Here is a 10,544-nt window from a genome sequence, read left to right on the forward strand (position 1 = left end):
CATATGCGTTAATCATATAAATAAGAATAGATTTTTTAAATTCCTATGGAGATTAATTAGTGCATAGTTGTTGGGTCGTGTTTTGAAGTCCTTATAACCCGTGTGAGTGGATGCACACAGCATCCTCCCCGCCCCGCCTCTCGCTACCCTCACCCCCCTCCCTCGCCCACAGACACCGGGCTCACATTTCCGACGCATACTCTGCGACTTATGAAAATCCCTTTGTTGTGAGGCACCAAGCGTGAAAATCTGCATCCGGCAAACATCCCTCGAACATCCCCCGAACACGGTAAGCCTCGTTGTACCTACTTAACATATATTAAGTTTGGAATTAATAATTATTTATAGATATGCGATATGCTGTAAAACATATTTTAATAATAAGTATTTTATAACTCACAATGAACAATTATAATATCAATTATATTTTATCAACTAATAAAAAAAATTGCCATTGTCAAAAATTGATCATTTTTAAAAATGATAAGTAAACTATTACACTACATGAGTGCCACGTGGTAGAAGTAAGAGATATTAACAATAAGTACAACATAATAACATTTATATATTAATTAATTCGTCCCGCGATAATCGACAGCATTACAAACAAACAGCACACTCTCTGCTGTGTTTGAACACCGCTTTACAAACATTTCATTACGCTTTGAAATTATTTATATTATATTCATTCAGATGCTACACTGTAAGCTAAAAATTCTTGTTAAAATACGTGTCCGTCTGTATGTAACTGATATTTGTAACTTAAGCTGGCAGCCATTCTTATGTTTGTAACAAATAAGATTGTAATAAGTACATTTACCTTAAACAAAAATATATTCAAAACGAACCATTTAATAAGAGTTCATCAGTTAAATGTCGCTTAGGTTACGATGCTATTGCTACTAGGAGTTGGTTATACAACGGCGGGCTACGTCCTGTCAGTTTCCATGTCATAAGGTTCATTACATGGCACGTGATCCCGCCGTATCCCGCACAGGGCTCACACAGAGCTTTACATTTAATAACGCGGCCGACTCGTTATTCCGAGCGCGATGTGTTTGTAATTGGGCTTTGTTGAATGTATTTAAACAATTATAATACATGTCTCATATACAGTTTAGTTTATAGCTTTACATTTGTTCAGTTCACTGTACGCTAAATATAACTTATAAAAAATTACACTAACTGTAGAAGGTATAATTGAGTGTTTCTACACATCAATCTCCCACAAAGAGGGTCCTTAACAGATATGTAAAGAGTAAAATGAGTTTAAAAATTCTTTTCATTGTAATTCGCAAAAATTAGGGCATAAGTTAGGTGTAAATTACCTGTATACATATTAATGTTCACTAGGTGGCGGCAGGAGATTTGCGAGTACTACATAAGTGTCAATTTATCAAGTTGGCACAGCTTGTAATTGGATTTGATGTGAGCGAGCGCCAAATTTGGCCGATACCTGTCACAGATCACGTTAGCCAAATGAGCAGGATTTGTAGCTGCAATTCCCACAGTTCAGTCACGAAAACATTATATAAAAGTTAAACATAAATAAAATAGAACTTAAATTAGTTGTTTTGGTTGGAAAACTTTGAGCCTTGTCGTTTTTATGATTAATTTGTTGGTAAATGTGAATAGTGGAAGCAACTTTACAATTGCTTTTACTAATTGAGTTTATATTATTTAAGAGCAAATATTTGTATAAAGTAGTAATTAATTAACAAGCAATCCAATCCAGTGAGATATATCAATTAAAACTAACCAAACGTTGTAGGTTTTGTGTGGGTGCGTTTCGTTATTACCATCTCTATCTCAAAATCGTAAATATTAAAAAGAAAGCGCAGCGCCTGCATATTATATTAGCAAAAGTCGCATCTGGCAGCTGTTTGTCAGTCCAGCACCCATATAACTCACGACAGTTCCCGACACAAAGAGGTTGCGCAGGACTACACCCCCAACCCTCACACACTCTGACGGATCGTTTTAATCTGACAACGTCAATGTGACACATTCTCCTCGAAAGGAAACAGGCAAGCTGGTGAAGTATTATCACATCTCTTTGCTAGATTTTAGAGACAAAAAGACTGGATGGAAAAATATTCAAAGGATTTTATGCAGACTAAATTGATGGAGACTTTTTATGTAATAACAACGTATTAATATCTATTAAATAGCAAAATGAAAAATATTAATTACGATGATAAATTTTAAATAGTATTTTCTCTTAAATCTGTCGATGATAATGAACTTGAACTAAACCAAGACAACAAGTATAGCCAACAATAAATGTGTAGACTAACGAGAGCGATAAGTAAGAGGGTCCTAGTGCTTCTACGATGTTTATTTCTTTTTATTATAGAAATATACATACAGTTTTATTATGAATTTCCAAGAGACTTAATGTTCACATGGTATTTTTTAATATATGTGTGAGGATAAATCTTTGTGATTTGTTAATATAGGTTAATATAGTCTCAGCTGGGGTTTTGGGCTTGTCATTTAAATACTGAATTGAATTTAATCAGGAGTTTATAGAGGGCAGCACCGCTGCCGGCACAGCGCGATGTTATTTAATCAAAGGCAAACTGTGACGAGCCGCTCAACAACTCTCCCTTTGATCCTCCGCCGTGGTTGCCATTGAACAACCGAACATACGTTATCGATACCATTTACCTACATCAAACCTATTTTCGACAAAGGCTTTGTGCGAATTCAGTACGATTTTAAACGAAGCATTTAATTCTCATTGAATGAATTTGAGATTAGAAAATTGATTTATTTAAAGACTTCATCTTATAATCTTCACATAGAAAAATAATTTCCTAATGTTAATAAACTAAATAAAATAATATTTACCTATATAGTGGACTTATTTTGCGACATATGTGGAAAAAAATACCTTGCGAATGTTTTTACACAGTAATTTATATGTCTCGGCACAGCGCGCCAGGGGAGGGCCAGCCCGGAGCAGGGGAGGGGATATGGACCCGACCCATCTCACTCTGCCTTATTTAAATTTTTCCACCTGTCATGACAGCTTGTATATGTGACAGTACCATCCTGTACTGCCGCACAAAATGTCGCTTTGTATTAACATTAGCAATAAAAAGTGCTGCCAACATACTACATACATCTACGTAAATAATAAATGTACATTACTTACATTTAATTTTTGTCATCATCATCATTTCACATTTCAATAATTTATTGTACGATATGCGCGTATAACGTATATATTAATCTATATGAACGCATAGAAATGTACGCAGGAGTAGTACATACTGTGCCGACCCTCTGTAGGAATAAGGACAGCTTGATGATGATAATATGTTGTGATGACAATAAAGAGCTCATCATCAAACAACTTATACCAATGCTCAGTTCCAGGACATGCCGCGGACAAGACTTCGACAAACACATCGAGCGAATAACACGTCCTGCCGCATTTTACAACCATCCCACAACCCTACGCAAGTGCTAATATGAAAGGCGAAGGATCACAACCGCCACCTGGTGGTACATAAGTCATTAGTGCAGTCACCGCCACGTTGCAGGCTGTGTGTCGGCCTTGATTAAAAGCCAGCGAGCCTGTAACGAAGCAGTGCACCTCTCGTGTTGCATATGTATTTACTACATAAAGGTAAACGGCACAGTTAAGATAACAAACATTGTCCGGGTAAATAACGTAACAAAAATATTATATAGGTTGTTCTAAACTTAGTATTTTGGAATGTGTAAGGTTTCGTAGTTCTTCTAAGTTTAAAATTGTCGTACAACATGTAGTATAATATTTAATTTAATATTTGCTCACATGTTTAAGTAGTACAAGGCTTTTTCAAATAAGCAAAAAATATAAAATGATATTTGCCAACGTCGTTACTGAAGCGGTCTGGCAACACTCGTATATTAGCGCTCATGACAGGTGGAAAAGCGCGGGAAATTAGGACAAAAGCCGCCGCGCTGTATTTGCACAACGATAAATAACATTGCAACAACTTTTACTTACAGATAACACTTTTTTCAAACATTTTCGACAAAGCTCTATAAACATTTATAGTTTTAATATCTTACACATTTATGTAAATGTAAAAAGACTCAAGACAGTCACAGAACTGGATAACGTAGATATTATTTCATACGTTGTTTGAATGAAAAAAAAAACTTCAAACATCGTAAAACTTCCATTCGTAAACTTCTCTTAACAATACTTTTAATATTTTTAAAACCAATTCTGCAATTAGAAAAAGCTGTTACATATTAAAACTGAAAATGAAGATTTAGTGTTTGTGTGCAGTACGCAGTGCGCAGTGCGCAGTGCGCAATGCAATGGGCAATGGGCGATGTTTCCATTAAATCACGTTTGCGGGACAATTTAGTGAGCGTACGTGTCACGATACGTGCTCGCGGTCGCGCTAACGATTTATTAATGACCAGCGAAAAGGAATTACAAAATCACAACTTGTAATTACATTTAGCAACTGATTCAAAAAACGAAAGAGAGAGTAAGTTATTCAGAATTATCTACCAAAATCGCCAAATGGAAGTACGTTGTCTCTGCTTACCTCTAGGTCAAAGTCGTGAGTAGAATGGTCTTGAAATAAGGGTTCTGTATTGTTTCCCTCCGAGGTACGGAACCCTCAAAATAGCTGATTTTAATCTTTTGTCTCATCTGTAATCCAACCAAAACCAGACCGAACAGCTTGTTGCCCAAATCGTCTGTGCTACAGAAAGAAGTGTGCAAAAAGAAAGAAGGCATTAATGACAATTTGAATACGAAATGCTGAGGGTACGATGTTATTCTTGCAGAGTATATGAGATAAAATCACGAAGCGGCTAAAGGTCAGGTTTAACGAGTCCTTAAGGAACAGTTTGAGGCAAGCGGCTTACGGTATACCTCGGATTGCAATATTAAAGGGAAGCTCCGACCACACGTGTGACATAGGCAATATTTGATTTTTTTGATGGTAACGTTACAAAAAATATTGTAGTGAAAGTACGTTTTTAAGACTAGACATCAATCTTTTTCCTACAAATCACATTGTTTTAAAGACCCAATTTTGTGTCCGCCACCATGTACTTAAAATTTAAAAGAAAAAATAAACAAAGTTTAAGAAGCACATACGAATACTTATTTACTTATGAAAGGGTATTCAAACTTCAACAAAATAAAGACATGAAAAATAAAAGCAGTAAGTAATAACAGAACATATAATATTTTAAAAGTATAATATCATTAAGTAGTCTGTCAGAATTTAGTCGTAACACACTCACTTCCCGTCGGCTTGTTGCCGCCTCTCATTTGTCTACGTCTTAATATATAATACGTTGCCATGGCACACCACCGCCTCAGGTTCATACATATACGTATAACGCGCCGGAGGAGACATTGTTTTTAAATGAAAACATTTCTTACAGATAATGTGACGTATAATCTAAAAACATTATTATTTCCATGTTCGGAGGATGTACGAAAAGAAATATAATATTTTAAAAATTCATTTTTCAGCCACCATTTGGTTTTATATCGGCATGTTTTTTTTTGACATAGTCTAAGTCGGAGATGAGTCCTTTTTAAATCCTACTTTGTTTAAAATTTGTACTGTTGGCCTTAAAATATAACAAATTAAACTATCGACAGCTTGTTCTACTTGAAACTGACTGAAAGACATTTTTACGTATGAATGTTTCAGTAGTGAAAACCCTAACATTGCCAATAACTTCCAACTTGCAAGCAGCGCGCTCTATTGTTCGTCCACTTAATCAGGGAAATGAGGAAAGTTACCGCGAGCAAATTTTATACAGAGTTCCACAGATGGCATAATATTCACTCCAACATTTACCTACTTTTAAAAAATCTACTTGCTTTTGGCTGAAACTAAAATTATTTTCAAAGAATTTAATAAATTTACTAAAAAATATAGTATGTGTTAATTTATTACAATTTTTTAATAAAAGACATCATATATAAGTTTTAAATGACATTATTCAAAAAATGTTACATAATATTTAGTTAATCGTAACTTATTTTGTTCTACTAGCAAGCTTTTCTAACTTCCGTGTGTCCTAGAGAATCCGCTAGGGGGCACGACCTCGAGTGAACTTCCCGCATGCGTCAACATTTTCTTCTCTTAGATTGCCTGTAAATTTCATGAATGGCGATTCATGTTCGAGTTGTGATCTTTAGCTGTTTAAGTTAAATTAAATGTTAGAAAATGTTATTATTAGTTACTTATAACACAAGTACCAAACCTTATAGATAGTGTTGATAAACAAATTCATCAAATATCCTCGGAACATTGACAATAAAACACACGAAAGTGAGTACGTCTTTTACATATTTTAATTTATATTTTTTGTACAAACATGTATTTAAATAACTTAAGAAAATACTGAATTTCAATTAGAATTCACTTTGACTACAAAGAAGCAATTCTGTCATTGTGTGTTTAGTTTGTAGAAAAATATAGATCATGTCGCGTTTTCCTTGAAAACAAAACTGCGGTAAATTTATCGATTTGACACTTTAGCCTAATTTGTTGTGAATCGTTTCTATCCTACTCATTAAGTTATATATCTGTTTTAACTGTAACCAGTTAACTTATAAGTTACTGTTGTTTTATTACGTAATTATAATTAAATATTTGCGTTTGTAAGTTTATATATAGCTGTCATAAAATAATGTATAATTATAGAAAAGAACCGAGACAATTTTATTTATAGATTAAAATTTAATAATTATATACAAAATATTTAGATTGTAGTATTATGTATCAGGATGTCGAGCAGTCCGTTCCCCTACACGTGCGAGCTGTGCGGGGCCGAAGGGCTGACGGACGAGGGCATGCGGGCGCACACTCTGGAGGCGCACGTGGCGGGCCGGCCCGACTGCCCCTTCTGTGGCTGCACCGTGCCCCACCCACAGCTGGTGACTCACGTGCAGCGCGTGCACCTGCACTACCTTACGCCTGAGAGGGAGCTCATGGCATTCATTGATGACCAAAGTCCTAGGTAAGCGGGAGACGTTTATAAAGTGACTCTGGCAAAGCCTTTTAATTCCGTAGTCATTAACTAGGTTTTAATTTAAAATTTTGGACGTTAACGCCAGTTCCCCTGATAGATGTTATTGCTTAGCCATTTTACAAAGACTTAAGGTTTCTACTGAAAGATTTTAACCTTTTCTATAGTTTCGATGAAGATTCTAAAATGACGACAACAGATAGCTGCAGCTACAACACGCCGGGCTCCATCAACGGGTGGCACAGCCCCGAGATGTCCGCCGCCCCCTGCCACAACGGCGCCATCGCAAAGAACACCAACTACCACAACGGCTACTACGACAAGGAGAACTACCACAGGAGTGAGAAGGACGACGATAACTGCTCGCGTTCGCCCGCCGCCGCCAATATTAATCTATGTAATGGAATGAAGACCATTAACATAAGTAATGGGGTGATACCAAAAAAAAATCACAGCAGAGAGAATTCTAGCGACGGCGAAATTATGAATGGTCACGACAAAAAGGGTTCGTTTCAGTTTTACCTACTGACTTTTGTTACTTAACATTTTACAGGTTAAGTATAATGTTTTCTGTTCTTTTATTACTTAACTTTGTCATTACAGGTATGCATAATAGTCCCAGTCATAACATAGACAATTATGAAGGTTCGCCGAATAAAAATAAGGTACGACTTAAATGTCTATAAATGTATATAGTGTATTTCTTTTTCTATACATATCAGGAAGCCTGTCTAGTATAGTGGTAACCAGGGCAGACCGTTTTTGCTAAAGTTTTAGATTTATTAAGTTTTAAAAAACTTTATCTTTCATATTATGTACATACTAGCAGACGCCGTTCGGGAGATACATTCGTAATTACAATATTAGTAACATTTGTTGAAGTCAAACAATTTTTCTCCAGTTATCAATGGCGAGCGCTGGTCAAGGATCACCGCTTAGATCACAACTGGCACTGAAGCTCAAAGCTAACACTCCTAAAAAGACACCACCAACACCAAGTCCTACGGTTCAGGTAATAAATCTATCTAATAATTCGCCCAACTGACCATAACATATGTCTTCTTTCAAAATATTACTTTTACTTAGAAGTGTATAGCGATTTAGAATTTTCTATTTAAGTCATATTTTCCAAAAATTTAGATGCTATTGACAAACCACAAAAGTTTGTTTTTGAACGTTATTTTTACAGTTTGACAGATGACAAGCATGACATTGACAAATAACAAACCATTTCGCTAAACTTTCAAAATTCAAAATTATTTGTACTTGTTGTTTTATGATTATATCATTTAAGTTATTTTAAATCGATAATTTTAAATGTTTACATTCGCTCGTTTAAAAGAAAATATAATTAAGTATTAATACCAATATACATATATCTAGTATTTACAGGATAAGTGAGATATACTTAGTTGTTACTGTGTAATTTAAATAGAAAAATATTTAACTTAGTTTTTATGTAATGGATCATTATAATTTAAATGACAACAATAAAAAATTGTAACATTAGTGGTTTCACTGTAGATAAATTTAAAGGGAACGTGTCCGCACTTTATTTTTTAAACTAAAATGTCTGGATATTTTTACAGTGCTTATTATGTGATTTCAAATCGACGTGTCCGAGGAAACTTGAGGAACATATAAATAGAGCTCACTTCGATCTGACTTCACCTTCCTTGCTCTCAAATGCGAACATAAACGCAAACATAACTGAGAATATAACTCTTGGGATGAACAATGCCACCATAACACTGGACAATCCCACGCTAGCTTTGAGCGCGATGGCCATGTCCCCCGGGCCGCACTCCTCCTCATTTCAATGTCCGATATGTGAAAAAGAGTTTGCAAGCGGACCAGAGGTCGAAGTACATGTAAATGTGGAGCATAGAGATATTCTGAGCCCTCAAAAATCTGTAAGTAGTATATCAAGAAATAATATTTACATAAAATACACTGTCTATGTCTTCTTTTTTGATATAATATGTTTTGTAGGATCAGCTTGATAATGCGTCATGTGAGGATGTGGCGATGATGGAAGAGAGCCCCGTCAGCAACTGCCCCGTCTGCTGCCAGCCCCTGCCCCTCTCTGAACATGAGCTGGTTGGTTTTCTTATGTTTTATATATTTAGTAATTTGCGTATTTTCCTAAAATACGAGGCAATTGAGATAAATTATTTACAAAAAGTAATAAAAAAAAAATTATAATATTGAAATCAAATGTTGTAATCTGTCAGATTCAGCATATTGAGGAGCATTTTGAAAAGGGCGAGGATGCCGCCATCTCCACCATGACGGCCGCAGAAAGAGAAGCTCAGAAGAACAGAGAAGAACAAGAATTTCAACTGTTACGGGTGAAAATCTTTTTTTATTTATTCCTGTTCTCACTTTATGTGGATTAATTTCTCCTAAAGGCAGGAATAGTGTTGATGCAATAATAATGTGCAGGCACAGTACGGCATGGAGGAGTGCGAGGGCGAGGGCGAGGGCGAGGAGGCGTACTCGGCGCGGGCGGCGAGCAGCCTGCGCCGCGCGGTGTACAGCGGCGCGCTCTCTGTGGCCGGGTACTACGAGCGCAGCGTGGGCCTGCGCCGCGCCGCCGCCACCGGCCGCGACACCGGCTCCTCCAGGACCAACGGTCTCACACGGACCTCTTTATGTACCTTTCCATTTCTCTCTCGTACCTCACACCGGTATTGTGAACGTTTCAGGTATTCTGGAGAGGATAGCTCAGCTGAACGCGCAGAACCCCAGCATCGCGAAGACGTACCTGTGCAGCGCGGTGGACCACTACGCCAGCACGTACGGCGACCGCGGCTGGGGCTGCGGCTACAGGTGACGCGCCGCGCCCCCCATCATGTGCTCCTCCTCCTCTCCCCGACACTGGCGCGATACATGTTCTCCTCTCTGCGGCACAGGAACATGCAGATGCTGCTGTCGTCGCTGGCGCGGCAGGCGCAGTACGCGCGGCTGCTGGCGGGGGCGGGGGCGGGAGCCGGGGCCGGGGCGCGGGGCTGCGACTGCGCCCCCTCCATCCCGCGCCTGCAGCTGCTGGTGGAGCGCGCCTGGCAGCTCGGCTTCGACACGCAGGTACGCTGTCCGCGCCGCCTGCGACCGGGACGCCCCGGTGCCCCACACTGACGGATCGCTCCTCCGCAGGGCTCCGAGCAGCTGGGCTGCAAGCTGCACAACACGCGCAAGTGGATCGGCGCCTGCGAGGTGGTCACCGTGCTTTCCTCGCTCAGGATAAAGTAAGGTTCAGCAGCGGGGAGTGGGGAGCGGGGCGCGTCGTGCGACCGGAGTGACGGAGCGGGGTGTGTGTGCGCAGGTGCCAGCTGATAGACTTCCACAAGCCGACGGGCGCGGACGGCAGCCACCCCGCGCTCTTCGCCTGGGTGCTGCGCTACTTCAGCGAGGATCCGGACGCCTTCAAGCCGCCGCTCTACCTGCAGCACCAGGGTGCGTCGCCTCGCCTCCGCCGGACGAGGACCGGTGGAGCCCTGCTTCTCAGCGTTACAATGTGTCGTTTACGT

General features: G+C 38.9%; 1 protein-coding gene across 1 annotated transcript in view; it reads left to right on the plus strand.

Moving 5' to 3' along the window:
• Positions 1-6,020: 6,020 nt before the first annotated feature.
• LOC106117469 (zinc finger with UFM1-specific peptidase domain protein) overlaps positions 6,021-10,544 on the plus strand; it is a 5,482-nt gene continuing 958 nt past the window's right edge. The window contains exons 1-13 of the mRNA XM_013311804.1: positions 6,021-6,314; positions 6,772-7,005; positions 7,182-7,519; positions 7,618-7,679; positions 7,916-8,026; positions 8,604-8,927; positions 9,007-9,114; positions 9,249-9,365; positions 9,460-9,649; positions 9,723-9,846; positions 9,930-10,101; positions 10,171-10,262; positions 10,340-10,544. The exon at positions 10,340-10,544 is cut by the window's right edge and continues 19 nt beyond it. Coding sequence (XP_013167258.1) covers positions 6,773-7,005; positions 7,182-7,519; positions 7,618-7,679; positions 7,916-8,026; positions 8,604-8,927; positions 9,007-9,114; positions 9,249-9,365; positions 9,460-9,649; positions 9,723-9,846; positions 9,930-10,101; positions 10,171-10,262; positions 10,340-10,544 — 2,076 coding nt within the window. The 5' untranslated portion in view covers positions 6,021-6,314; position 6,772. The remainder of the gene's footprint in view (positions 6,315-6,771; positions 7,006-7,181; positions 7,520-7,617; positions 7,680-7,915; positions 8,027-8,603; positions 8,928-9,006; positions 9,115-9,248; positions 9,366-9,459; positions 9,650-9,722; positions 9,847-9,929; positions 10,102-10,170; positions 10,263-10,339) is intronic.

The sequence above is a fragment of the Papilio xuthus genome, unplaced genomic scaffold (genome assembly GCF_000836235.2).
Source record: "Papilio xuthus unplaced genomic scaffold, Pxut_1.1 DF827680.1, whole genome shotgun sequence".
Classification (NCBI taxonomy): Eukaryota; Metazoa; Arthropoda; class Insecta; order Lepidoptera; family Papilionidae; genus Papilio; species Papilio xuthus.